General features: G+C 46.2%; 1 protein-coding gene across 1 annotated transcript in view; it reads left to right on the forward strand.

Moving 5' to 3' along the window:
* The window catches only part of SRD5A2 (steroid 5 alpha-reductase 2), a 29,963-nt gene extending 25,581 nt beyond the window's left edge, over positions 1–4,382 (forward strand). Inside the window, exons 2-5 of the mRNA XM_075708217.1 lie at positions 360–523; positions 2,440–2,541; positions 3,591–3,741; positions 4,316–4,382. Coding sequence (XP_075564332.1) covers positions 360–523; positions 2,440–2,541; positions 3,591–3,741; positions 4,316–4,382 — 484 coding nt within the window. The remainder of the gene's footprint in view (positions 1–359; positions 524–2,439; positions 2,542–3,590; positions 3,742–4,315) is intronic.
* Positions 4,383–14,522: the final 10,140 nt, after the last annotated feature.

The following is a 14,522-nucleotide window of genomic DNA, read 5'->3' on the forward strand; positions in this document are numbered from 1 at the left end:
GCATTACAGCAAGGTCTTAAAATGAAAATGCGGTTTGTGGGCACAAGTTCCTCATTTTACCAACAATGGAGAAGGAAGGCAGAGAGACATTCCCGAGGTGGCAGTGAATCTGGATGACATTTCTAGCTCCCCACCTTGTGTGCAGTCCTGAAGGACCAGAAAAATGTGGGTATCTGCAGTGTTTCTTGTTCCCATCAGTTGCTGATCTTATTTTGTTGCGGTTGTTTTCCTTTTTTTAATCTTTATTGACCTTTTTTATATTTTATGTTTTGTTAAAGTTTTTTTTCCTACAGCAAAGAAATTGCAAATACAATGTTATCACGAGTAATGCGCTGACTTTGTTTTCTTATCTACCTTAGGACATTCATTTACCCCTTCTTCACTAGAGGCAGACCTTTCCCACTGCAATTGCTTTTCTTTGGCACATTATTCTGTATTTATAATGGCTTCCTCCAGGGGTACTACCTGATTTACTGTGCTGAATATCCAAACGATTGGTGCACCGACATCAGATTTACATCAGGTAATTACAGCTGCAGGATTCCCAAGATCTAATCTCCAAGCAATTTGTAAGCATTTTGAATTATGTCCTAATCTTCACTGAACATGTGACTCAAATCAGTTGTGGTGGAAATCAGCATAAAACCTGCCTGCTGGACCAGATAAAACGAAAAATGTGCAGTGACCTTTTTTTTTTCTGCTAGGCAGCCACCTTTGAAGGTGTACAATGTTATGTGTTAGCCTCAAATCGCCAGCCTTGTTTTACTGACACCACTCCAGAGCCTCCTGCTGCTACGGGCTGTGGAGATGCAATCTCAGGCCTCAGCTGACCGGGGATGTGCCCTTGCTCAGCCAGAAGTGTCCACCCAGCAGCAGCCGTGTGCAAGTGCAAACTGTGGCTTTGTCTTCCCCGCTAGGGAGCTTTGCGCTTGATGCAGCTATTCCGACCAAGAGAGAAAAGAAAGGCAAAACCCCAGCATAAAGGAGGCTTTAGAGACAAAGGGCTCTTTTTTCTCGTGTAAGACACGTGGGAAGATTAGAGATCATGCACAGTCTGGTTGTATGTTAATATGGTTCCTTTATATTCTGTAACCTAATAGCCTAGCTGAATTTCACCCTGTAAAATCCCTGAGAGAATAACTGAGCAAGAGCAGCTAGGTGGCATTACACATTTGGTGCTGCACAGAGCATGTTTTTTAAATGCACACCTAGAAATAAAGATTAAAATGGAGGTCTGAGGAAATGTTTTGGATATGACAAGTACAAAATAACCAAGGTACTTGCTGTACCCTGTTTCAGACTGTGGATGCAAGTTCAGTCTTTTCAGACAGCATCACATATTAAAAATCCTGGACATTGTTTAGTAAGAGCTCCCACACCCAGCAAAGAAAACAGCACATCACATAATTTGCATGATAAATAAAATGTATATTTAATTTTAAAAAAAAGGAAATCAGCATTAGCAGTACTTGAAATATTAAATAAAAAGCAAACAGTATATTCTTGCTCTACAGACTCTTACCAACTTTCTGTTGCTACTGGAAGTGTTGAGGTTTTATCAGCATTTAGTGTTTTTTTCTGTACTTCGTAGCACACACCACCTCTATTTCTTTCCTTGCTTCCCAGTCATTGATCAGAGGTGGTTTTCTCAGTGTGTAATGTGGCATGAAATGTAGGGCATGTCGCCTGCAGAGTTTCTCAATCAAATGCCTCTAGTTTTTCAGCTAAATGGAGTATGGTCAATGAATCATTCTGGCCAGAAGCTGCCAGCATCTTTCAGGGAGTAACTGTTCCATGTGCACGCCCATAGCTCTGTCCAAGCAGCCTCGCTGGCAGTGGACTGAGCTGCGTTGAGATGTAGGTTCCCATCCCAGCTCCGGTGATGTCCTGGATAAGTTTGTGTTCTCTGTGCTCCTCTTTCCCCAGCTGTAAAATGAGAGTAATGGTACTTGCCTACAGCTCAGTGGTTACTCTACAGTAATGTCCACAGCCGTGGCTGGCTGCCATCAGCCAACAGTGTCAGCTGGGTACTTTGTGCTCCCCCCTTGATGTTCAATAAATGGTCACCATGGCCAGCTGGGAAGTTCAGCTTTTTCTCACACCAGCTGAAAGTGCTCTGGTCTCACCAACAAAAAAATGTGCTCAGGAGGGTCATCGTTCTGTCCAGAGTTGCTCTCCACACTGAAGCTCTCCAATGCAGGTGATCCCAGAGGACCATGATCCCACAACTGACACAGGGTTATTTGTCACCAGTCACCTATGCTTCCCCTGTTCAGTAGCCTTCTCAGTAGCAGCGCATCTTTTGACTTGAAAAAGAATCCACCCACCTCACGTTAGGTCTCCTATCTGTGGGCTCCAAAGACAAACCTCACATATGTGCTTGAGTAGGGATAACTAGGCAGAGCTGTCTTTCTAATCCATTTCTTTTTTGTTTCTTAGGCCTCCTCTTATTTCTGCTGGGAATGGGAATCAACATTCACAGTGATCTCCTGCTGCGCCAGCTGAGGAAACCCGGGGAAGTCACTTACAAGATTCCTCAAGGTATATTCTTATCCCCCACCTCCTTGGAGAAAGTAGAGCAGTAGGACAGATAACGTTTTCTGGCTGAATTCACAGCAAAGCAACAATAATAGCAGAGATGCCAGTATCGCACAGGTATTTGGTTCAGGTGCCCCTCTGAGCTGCACGGACTAGTGTGAGCTGGCTGCAGACAGTCCATGAGAAGCAACAAAAGTATCTGGAAAACATGAGCTGTGAGTAGAAGTTTTAGGAAATGGGCTGGGTAATTTAGAGAAGATTGAAGTGGGACATAGGAAGAGGATTTTAGCCTTGTAAAAGGCACAAAGAAGGAAATAGTCTTCTCCGTGCCCAAGAAGAAGAAGTAGTGGCCTTCTTACACTGCAAAAGGGAGATTCAAAGTGTAAACTTTAGGGGAAAAAATAACACCAAGGATGCAAGGTGCAGAATTTACTTTCTGTCTCCTTCAAGACGGGGCTTGGTGAGAAAGAGTGGCCGTGGGCCAGAGTGGTGAGCCAGGAAATGTCTAGCTCTGTAGAGCAATATGGATGGGGATCCAGGAGTTTCCTGGTTTTGGTGTTGACTCCTTCTGCTGGCTGGTTATGGATGGTAGTATCTCTTCCCTAGAGTTTCTCACCTCCAGTACTTACCTGCCTCTTGCAGATGCTGTGATTAGCTAAGATGCAAAACTGAGATCCAGATTTTGCATTCCCCAAAAGTAGTGGAATTGCAAAATATTTTTTAGGGCCTGAAGAGAATTGACTAATGTTAATAATTTTAATTTAAATCTAATAATGGGCTTTCTTAAGTCCTTTTCCAAATGAAAATAAATTATTGTGAAAGTGCTGGAAGCCTCTGGGTTAGAATCACCTCTGACTCTTGTACCCGTGCAAGAGTCTTGTACAAGATCCTCCTTTGGCATGGCTCCACTGGCTGCAGGGCAGTGGGTTTAGGTTGCTGTTATGGGCTCTGAATAAGAAAGGTAGCATATTCTGCTGCTGACTTTATGGGAAAGAACCTTCCATGTGCGTGAGATGACTGTAAAAAATTACATATTTTGTCTGTTAATGCAGGGGGACTGTTCACCTACGTTTCTGGAGCCAACTACTTTGGAGAAATTGTGGAATGGTTTGGTTTTGCCATAGCAACCTGGTCCCTACCAGCCTTTGCCTTTGCCTTTTTTACTCTTTGCTGCATTGGGCCACGTGCTTATCACCATCACAGGTATCACACTGTTTCTTGCCGTATGCTGCTGCTTGCTCTGGGAGTGCAGTTTGCAAAATGCCAGGGAGGGGCAGAGGGGCAGGGCCAGGATTCAAGATAAAATTGAATACAATGTACAAGAAGTGTATCGGCTAATTTGTGACTGGGTGAAAGTAAGGCAGTCGGCTGGAGCCCCTGTTGAGTCAAGTGGGCCTGATAGTCACTTAATCCAACGTGAGTTACAGCACTGCTTCTGCCGTGGTAAAGCCTCTTTTTACTGAGCCTTGTAAATATGAACCTTTCCTAAGGGTTCCCTTGCAACCTCTGCGGGCCTCTGGAGTAGATACGGTCCCCTGCTCTGAATTCCTAAAGTTTCTACTTTAGGTCTGTTAGAGCCTTAACACTATCATCAGCTTTCACTTAATTAAATAACCTGGTGTAAATAGTTTTGGAATGCTCTTTTGCAGAGTAACACCCAGAGGCTACAAAGCAAAGCAGTTTGGAGGAGTTTTAAGGTTCCTCAGCTGAGCTGTGTTGAAACTGTGCAGTTTCCTTGTATGTATGCAGGTTCACTCTCTTGCTTATTTTCTTTCAGGTACTATCTCAAGACATTTACGGACTATCCAAAATCAAGGAAAGCCTTGATTCCTTTTGTTTTTTAATGACTGAAATATGGACTCTGTGTTCTGTTTTTATAGGGCTTTTTTTCAGTTCCTAGTTTTAACATTAGGTCTGCCTATAATTAATTGTACAAATGATAACCTGGGGTTGTAACAGACAAGAAGGTAATTTGGAACTGAAGTTCTCATTTTTAATTACAGGGGAAATTGCAGATAGTTGTGGGCAAAGAGAGTCCCAAACAACATGCTTGCTTGTCAGTGGAGTTCTACCTATGGGAAATGGGTATATAACTGCACTGACATCAGAGAAAAAGCATTGGCTAAAAACTGATGCAGAAAAGTAGAAAGTAAGCCCATGACTTCAGAGAAAGTCTTCAGCAGCCGCTCCAATTTATAGCGCTTCTGCAGCTGCTTCTTCCTGCCTCCATGCCATAGCACACGTGCCCTCGCTCTGCCAGCACTGTCTTAGGTGTTGCCACACTTTAAACCAGAGTAGGGCTCTCCTGTGCAAGGAAAATAACTCAGCCCATTATTTTTTGCCTAAAAGCCAGCTTAGCTCCCAGAACCATAATGCAACAAGAAGATACTTGTGCCAGCACAAGGCTGGGAGCAGCGTCCCATGGCACAGAGGCGATGCGAAGTACACGGAGATGGAAGTATCTTAAGCTGGCACTCACAAGCACGATGTCTGTGTTCCTTCCTTAAGCAATACTTTCCTCACTGTCAGATGACTAATCTTCAGCCATCAGGGTTTTTTTTAAATGTACTTTGTTAAAGCAATTGCAGCTCCATTAGGATTTTTTTTCTCTTGCAAATCCAGAGCTCTTTTCAGAATAAAAAATTGTCCACTCAAAACCACTCAATTGTTATTCATAAAAATAGTGAGATGGTGATATATGACAAAATTTACAACAAATATAAAGCTCTGTGTTGAAGAAAATGTTCTCCAACACTGGCAGCACATTTTGTCTACAGAGAACATTTTCAGAGACTCGTATTATGAAATGATACAGGGATATTATTGAATTTTCATAAAAACACAGGATGTCTCTTCTTAATTTCAGAATATACTTAAGAATTTTCAAAAGAATGTCATTAACCCTAATAGGAAGAGACATCCCTATGGATGCTGATGGTTTTAGTTACCCTTTAGAGCATAAAATCCTGCTAAGAATTATGCTGAGTAGCCGGAAAGAAAAAGACCAGACTGCACATACTAAACATACCACCTGCTGCTGGAGTAACCTGATTGACTGTACACATTTTTCTCCAAAACACAATAAAATTTATGTAAAACACAAAGCTGTGCTAGCCTATAACTTACTGTTTGCAGAAACAAGTCTCTGATGTTGGTTACCAAGTCCTGCTCACACTGGCTTCCTCTTCCTTCTTCGCTTGTATTATTAATTGTCTTTATTACCGTAGCACAGAGCAGCTAGCTGAGGCTGGGTCCCATTGCAGTAGTCCCTGTACAGTGCACAGGAGAGCTGGACCCTTTGCCATGTATAGGCAAAGGTAAGGGAGGGACGAAATAAGGCGTAAGCAGAATTGTCGTTGCACAGGCTGTGAATTTCACATCAGCACCACAGACCTATTTTCCTTTTGTTTCCTTATTTGTATCCTCCATGTGGAAACACGCTGGGAAGGGTGTTGCTGGGTGTGGAGGGACAGAAAGGCTGGAGGTGACGCGGATGCCAGGTGGGAGGCAATGGGCTGGCTCCCCAGGGAGCAGATGCTGAGTGTGAGCAGCGGCCGTGCACCCCAGAGATCCCTACCTCAGCAGACCTTCCTTGACGATTCCTCCTTGTGCTTTTTTCCCCCCAAAGCCTCGCAAGAGATGAGAGATCAAACAGCCCATGGGTGCCAGTGTTCCTAGCTGCTGTCTCCTCCATCTATCTGAGAGCCAGGGGGAGAGAAGGGACCAAGCTCTGCTTCACCCTTTGGACCAGAACAGGGCTTGTGCAGACTCCTCTGTCCCTCCTACCTACCCCTCCTGTCAGAACAGGACTATTCCCTGCATTTATTTTGTCTTGCTTAATATTTGCACCAGAGGGACCATTATTGCCACTGTCGGTCCCAGGCCCAGATGTCCACTGCAAGGAGCTGGAGACCAGGGTGGGAGAACTGGTGCTGGCCCGAGGTGGGAGATGGCCTGCCTGTAGGCTGGGGACCCCCACAGGCTGGCACCCCTGCACCGGCCGAGCACGGGGTGCCTCGAGGGGCTGGACGCCTTGCAGGAGCACCTCCGTTCTCTCTGTCATGGGCGTTGGACATGTCGCGTGGAAAAGGGCTGCAGGCGGGAAAGGAGCACGTCTTCCTTCTGCCCCCTCCCATGGCATTTTTGGAGAGCAGAAGCGACACACATGCGCTTTAAATCCCATACAAGCAACAATTGCAGTTAATTTTGATGGAGAGGAGACGCAGGCTCTCCCCATGTCGAGTTCCCCCGTGGGGCTGGTGGCTGCTGCCCTCCCTGCAGGGATACCAGCCTGCCCCGCTGTGCACAGGAATGCCCCAGGGCAGCACAGCGGGGGCCACAATGCTCCTGAGAAATTTCCTTCATCGTCCCTTATTTTTGTAAGGAAAAATACATTCCCCTTGTCTCTGGGAGAAAAAACGCAGCATTTTCATATCCCTCTGCTCAAGCCTCTGGAGTCTATGTACACATATGATTTCAGAGCTGATTGTAAAGTGTTTTGAAAAGCAGCACTTTTCTGACTTACTTTGCAATGTCCTTTTGTTCCACAAAAAGCTAACAAAAGTGTCCTCTGCTGGTAAGCATTTCAACTAATAGCTCATTCCTTTTCTCCCCCTTTTGCAATACTGTTTTTCTGTTTGGTTTCCTCCCATCATTCACATTTTAGTCTTCGTTTATTTCTGAGGAACATTTATCTTTGGGTGCTGTTCCCCTGGAGAGGGCCTTCCTCAAAACAGCTCTGAGTGTTGCTGCTCTGCTAGAAAGACCTCTCTTACGTGGAGCTGATAACTCAGCCTTCATCCCCACTGGCAGCCTGCTGGGAAAATTAATCCTTTATCCCCAGGACTCTTGTTAATTTAATTATTTTTGTATTGTTCTAGTGCTTTTTTCAAAAGCTGACTTTCCGTAAACATGTGCTATACTGCTGTGGTAATACACAAACAGCTTAATCATGCATCTGACAGTTTCTTCTGTGAAACGCATTTTCTGCACCTAAGTGATCAGACAGACTGCTTATTGATACCAGAATTTAGATATCTAATCTCTTCTGACAGCCGAAAACAGAATTAAATGCTGTTCACTGGGAGGCAAAGAGGAGAACAATGGCACTTGCCAGCCCTCATTCCCATCTCTATGTACCACACACACTTCAGCCATCGCCTGGCTTTAGTCCATGCTTCAGACGAGAGGTCACTAAAGACAATAGAAAACCAGCTCCAGGCAATGCAGGGCATTTGTAGCTATTGTCTTAAAGTACATATTTTACATAATATATTTACACAAAAGGCCCCTGAGTGACTGTCTTTAGGGAAAGCACTCATCTGGGAGCTGCACTCCTGCTCCCATTACTCTCCTGGAACACAAAGCCTCTTACGCTTGGCCAGAAGCTCTGAATATTTCTGCAGAAATACCAAACCATGGTGTGTCCTAGAATCCCAAATACCGAGGAACTCTCCCTAGGTAGACAGAGTGCTCTAATAGTTGGGCTCAAGAATATCTCCTTTGTACTCTTGACGGTGTCACTGACTGACTGATGAACTTCAGCAAGCTACCGCTTTTGGGGTTGTTTTCCTTTCTATTGCTTGTCTCTGGAAATGGTCTTGAAGGCCAGGACTTGTTTCCATAGTACTTGGCAAAGCAGTCCCAAACTCAGTTGAGGCCTGTAGTTACCAATATAAGACAAATAAGATACAACCTGTTGCATTTTCTTGGGAGACAGAGTTATATTGCAAAATACTCTGAAGACATATAAGATATCCACACGCACTGAAATGCATCTTAAGGAGATATTTCTGTGACATTTCATCACACAAAAAGGCTAATACATGTCACCCATTGAACCTTAGGATCATTTAGGGCCACAAAAATGATCTGAGGGCTGGAGCACCTCTCCTATGACGACAGGCTGAGAGAGTTGGGGTTGTTCAGCCTGGAGAAGAGAAGGCTGTGAGGAGACCTTATTGCAGCCTTTCAGTACTTAAAGGGGGCCTACAGGAAAGATGGGGAGAATCTTTTTAGCAAGGCCTGTTGTGACAGGACAAGGAATAACGGATTTAAACTAAAGAAGAATAGATTTAGACTGGATATAAGGAAGAAATTTTTTACAATGAGGGTGGTCAAGCACTGGAACAGGTTGCCCAGAGAGGTAGTGGAGGCCCCATCCCTGGCAACATTCAAGGTCAGGCTGGATGGGGCTCTGAGCAACCTGATGTAGTTAAAGCTGTCCCTGCTCACTGCAGGGGGGTTGGGCTAGATGACCTCTAAAGGTCCCTTCCCACCCAAAGCATTCTAAGATTCTATGATTTACTGACAGCAGAAGGATTGCCTGCTTGTATTTGATTCACTTGTCAAATTAACAAAATCCTTTTTAATGCAAATCACCATAGGATCTCATCTAAATCCAAGCACAGTCCTGGAGTCCATAGCCTCATATCCTCTCTTCTGCCAACTCTGGGGTCTTCCTGAACCGGTCTATTTTCTCACAGCAGGCTTTTCTAGAGACGTCTCCTGTCAAACCCAAACACTGCTGTCCTTGCATGAGTAATGGGATCTAGGAAACACAAACATCTGATACTAATTCAGGGCCAGGGCCTGCTGGTTCCTCATGAGTAGTACCATACTCTGTGAGTAAAGCACAGACGGCCACTGAGCTGCTCAAGAATATGCCATTATTCACTACAAACAGAGGTAGCAAGTTTCATCTCTGTGGGAGCAAAGTTGGCAGGCAGACATCAAAAGTGCCTAATGGTAACACCTGAAAAAGTAAAGGAAGATGTTCAGGTCTCATTCTGGTTTATGCTACCACAAGTTACAAGTGCCTTTCCAATGAACCTGTCTTTAGGGCCGTAAGTCTAAAAGGTAAAAGGAAAAGACAATTTTCAGAAGTTCATCAAGTTAGTTCCTTCACATATTCAGAAGAGAACAGACTAAGCTTAACTGATGCAATGTTTGGAATAATCCCACCACCATGCCTTTCAGCTAAGTGCTGAGGCCTTCCGCCCCGCCCCCCCCCAGAAGAGTCAGTGGCGACATTAGCTCCTCCAGGCAGTGACTCACAACACCCAAGCTGGAAGCCTACAATCACACATAGGAGACAGGGGTGCTAGAAGTACACCCCAGTGAGCCCACATACATTCATTAATGGCATATGCATTGCTTATGGCCAGGTGGGAGACAGCTGTGTTTGGGCACTCTGACCTGCAGTGTTATTCCCAGAACCTGAGTTACCCTATTTGAGCACGTCTCGTATCAGCTCCAGCATCACAGGCGCCTGCCAGGTTGCTTTCCAGTCTACTTGCCTACTTTTCCCAAGTTTGCCATGTGAGATTACACATAATATTGTCACAGCCACACTTCCCTACTATACCAAAACCACCATACCTGTTGAGCTGAATTTTTTTCACCCTGCAGTGTTGCTGCCATGAGGGAAGGCCCTTCACTATATGGGGGTGTGTTGCATTTTTATGCTGTGTGGTAAAAGATGAGGAGGCTGCTGAGCAGTTCATTTTAATGGGTTCACAGCAGCCTTGGTTGGGTCTGAACCAAGCCTGGGTGGAGTGGGTTTCCTCTGCCCAGCCGAGTGGTGAGACGGGGAGCAGCTCCATGAGCCCCCTGTGCCCCCATGCTGTGCCCAACAGCCCTCGGGAGCTGGCCATGGGCTCCCCCTGCCCGCAGGGCACTGGCTATCACACCTGTGAAGGGGAACTCAGCTCTCCGGTAACCCCAGGAGAGTCATCCTCCACATCCTCATTCTCAACCTCATCTTCCTCATCCTCGTCCTCCCTACTAAGGGGACTGACACAGCTCAAGATGTTACACCAGAGCAAAGCCCTCCTCACCCAGTGTGGCCAGGCACAAGCACATAGCCCTGAGAGAATCTGTTTTCTGTGATGGAAACTCCTGAAATGACTCTCCTGTCTCCCCAGCAAGAGAGCAGCTTGCAGATGATTTGGAAATCTGTCTGCCAAAATAGTATCTTTGCCACTTGACCAGAAAAATCTGTATTTCAGATCTTTGCAGGAAGAGAAAACCTGTCCTTTCACCAATTACAAACTTGGAAGGCATTCAAGTAGAGGAAACCAAGAAAATGTTGTTCACAGTAGATTTCTAGAGATGTGGGAAGCTGGCTCCGGCAGGCCTACAGAAAATTTTAAAATACCAGCAAACATCACTCTTGGGATAAAAAGCTGGTCTGGAGGAATTAAAATGCATTTGTATCAATGGAGCCGCCTGATCTAAATCTTATTTTCCCTCTGCTGGGAATTTAGAACTGGCACTCCAGTAGTATATAGGAAAATGTGTATTTCAGCACTGAATGTACTAATCCTGCCTTCTGTGCAGGGAGGTGAAACCTTACCCTCACGCATCCTGGTAGCCTCACACACCAAGAAATATTTCTGAGGGTGTTAACTGAGCTATGTCAGGCAGTCCTCTTACAAGTGATACAACTTTGGCTTCACAGCCAGCAAGCTAAAGCCCGAGCCCAAGTGATTATTAGCATATCTGTAGACAAAGTCATAAAAGCAAAATGTGGTGATTGTCCCAAACTGAGATGGACGCCCTGGAGCTGTGCTAATAACATTGGCCTGAACTCAGGCTTGGCAACTGTTGCTTTGCAGCATGTCAAATGGTAAAATTCTCTCTGACTTCAGCAAGGTTCTGGTTTCACCCACATTTTCTCTGTTCAGATATATTAGTGGCCTGTAGCCAGTGATTTTCAGCGCTGTTACTACCCATCACCCAGCCATGTGTTAGCCATAGCAACTCAGGCAAGCTTCTTTTCATAAAGCAATATTGCCATTTTCCCCCATTTCTGACTGAGATGCTGTTTCACAGGCATTTTCAGAATTTCTTCTCTGCCTAGGTCTTGGGGTCTCAATGCATTACCTACAAGGGGGAGTAGAATAGACTGAGTTTGTACCCCTGTGCCTTTCCCTTTTTGTTATCAGCGTAACGCTTTCCAGTCTGGTTTAGCCACCAGCTCAAGTAGAGACTACCACTCCTGTAGCCCAGCTGAGAGGATCTGCCCTTCTGGCAGGATGGAAGGCAACCCACACAGCTCTTCCACCCTCAGCATCCCATGATGGCAAAACCTTGCGCCACTTGATCGCATTTGGTTAACTTACAGTTTGCATTGCTTTTCTCTTGTTCATGTGCCAAGAACTACCTTCTTGAAGAGTTTCCTCTCCTTCAATCCCCTCCAAGGTTTCAGAAGTCTTCTGAAATGCATGGTGCATTGTTTGGGTCTATGTCAACAAGTCCAGCGTCACCTGTGAGACCCCACCTGAGCTGGCAGTTCCTGAGCTGTGGCTTGGCCCTGTGGGGTTGATGCCCTGACATCTCTTGCCACCCCTCTTGGGCTTTTCCTCTGCTGCCTTTAAAATCGATCTCAGCATTTGCCCTCCATTTGGAGGATTTGAGCTTCAGTCTCTCTGGGATGCTGCAGCTGGGATTTTGCCACCCTGGGAGATGCAGGTCTGTACCCTGCATACTTCGGCTATGCACCTCCCCAGCGTGCAGCCTGCAATCTCAGGTGGCGAATATAAGCCAGAGGAGGAAAGAAAACTAATGGAGTTTCCTGCTTTAAAAGCAAGTGAAGTAAGAAGAGACCAGAAGTGAGCTGAATTTTCACCCTTCAGCAGGTCATGGAGGAGGCGAACACAGGGGCAACTTCCTTGTACCCCCTGGGAGAGACAAAAGGGTCGGCACCTGGACTAGGGCAGGGGGTCCATGGCAGGATCAGCTTGCTTGGGCAGTCAGCCCAGGTCAAACGAGGAGCTCCATGTAAGGCTCAATGACAATAAGAAACAGGAAAGCTACATATGCGTGGCTGGGAAGGTCGCTGGAGACTTTGAGGAGGGAGTTCAGGATGGTGTAAAGGCAACCGTAGGACCAGTGCTCCCTGCCCAGAGAAGTCACCCCCAGACTTAGCTCTTCAGGCTAGGGATGAAGGACCACCTTTAACATCAGCTTTGCCGGGTAGCAGTGGAGAGCTCCATGTGTTCAGGGCATAACCCTTGCTCTGAGCATGATGTTATGTACCCTGAAGCAGGGTGATGCTAGCGGTCAATGCTGGGCTGTGAGTTCCCTGGGACTCTGTTGGCCAGGGCTCCGTTTAGACCCAGTCTATCTCTGACTTATCCCAGACTGGATGAATGACTCCTGGCTAGAAAGGCTACCAAGAAAAAGTTTACTAATTGGGCTTCCTTTATAAGATAATGTGGGTTCTGATGCTGTCCCAAACTTACCCATTTGTCTAAATTTCTTCTGTTCTTGTAATCCAGACATCACCTGGTTATATCTAACTAAATATTATCATTACTTTTCAACCAATATTCAGTGAAACCAATCCACACCTTCTGGCCAAGCCCTGGCTTTATGGGGCAGCCGGTGCCACAGTACCATGTTTCCTCAGTTTTTCTAGCTGTGAGCACATCTTGTCTGAGGTCTACTGCCATTGCGTCACTGCTGCTGCTCAGAGGACGTGACGAGCTCTTCGCCATCCCCAGCCATCCCTGCTCCCCTGGGTGAAGCAGCAACTGGGAACCCAGTAAACTGGAATTTGAGTAAATCAAAGGAATGGTTTTGATTATGCCAGATGCCCTGGGCAATTAGTGCGTTACAGAGAGGGAAAGATCTTAACCGCAGCAGCGGGTCTGCCTTGTGATCGCCCAGGAGGGTAGTGAGCGTGCGACAGTTTCTGACGAGAGCACCACGCTTCCTCTACCCAACACACTTTTGTTTGGGGTTTTCTGCTGTGCTGAAACTCTGAGAGGAGGAACAGCCAAGGAGGGATGACTCACGGCCATGCTGGAGACTGGGCAATGACTCAGAGGTGGGACTGGCTCACAGGCCTGCTGCAGCCTTACATCACAGGGCTGGTGCGGTCGGCTCAGGCAGTGGTGGGGCTGGAGAGGCTCCCAGGATGCCCTCCTCACTAGCAACCCCAGCAAAGGATGCAGTGACTTCTTCTTGGCACCTTTTAGCACATTCTCTGCCAAAAAATGTCCCGAATGTTCACCCGCTTCCATCTGACAATCTTCCCTGAACACGAGTGACCAGGCTTAGTCACGGCATTGCGGGCGAGGGCTCTACCTCTGCCTTTATGTGACAGCACTGAAGGCTACTGCAAATGCCTGGCCTGACACATCCGATAACTATATTTATCTTATTTCATGTCTGTATCACACTGGGGACTCATCATAGTCCTGTGGTTGATTAATGCACCATGGTGACCACCCATGACACCTGCTCAAGGGATCTTTGTAGGACTTGGAAGGACCTCCTGTGGAAGGTCCTTAAGAACTGCTCAGTTTTAGCAGCTGATCCTTGCAAGAAGCAGCTCTTAGTACCACCCTCCAGCCAGAGCTGTCGTAGGGAAGCTGTTGTGAGCGCCGCGTGCACGCCCACTCCAGAAGTGGATGCAATGCCCTCCCTGTCCTGCTGGAGTCCGTCCTTCTGTATGAACACATGTTGCCCAGCTGCTATCATGGGAAATGGCAGGAAAGGCTAAGAAACTTATCAGAAAAGCTCAAACAGCAAAGCGGACTCCTTCCCCTGCAAAAATATATATGCACCCAAGATAGGACATGGACTTATTTCTCCCCCTCTTCCTTGAGTTAAGGAAGGTAACAGAAGAAATGATACATTATCCTGACAAGAAATGGTGAAAGCAAGGGTGTTTTGGGCCTGTTCCTCTCTGAGGAGCAAGGAGTGAAGAAGACACACTGCTGGAGGAGCAGCTCATCAATAGCATGTTGCCTGAGTCGGGCCAAGTGCTGCGTGTGACCTTTGAAAGTTTGAAACCCTTTGGTATTGTCTTTTATTTCTCTTCACCAGAATGATTTCTCAATCACATCAAAGTGTGTTTTGGTGATGTTTTTGTCCCTCAGTCTGAGGAGATGTTGACAGTCTCACTTCCAACCAACTGCAATGCTGCAATTGCTTAATGCAGAGTGTTGTCACGTTACTAGTTTCTCAGACAG

The sequence above is a fragment of the Pelecanus crispus genome, chromosome 3 (assembly GCF_030463565.1).
Source record: "Pelecanus crispus isolate bPelCri1 chromosome 3, bPelCri1.pri, whole genome shotgun sequence".
Taxonomy (NCBI): Eukaryota; Metazoa; Chordata; class Aves; order Pelecaniformes; family Pelecanidae; genus Pelecanus; species Pelecanus crispus.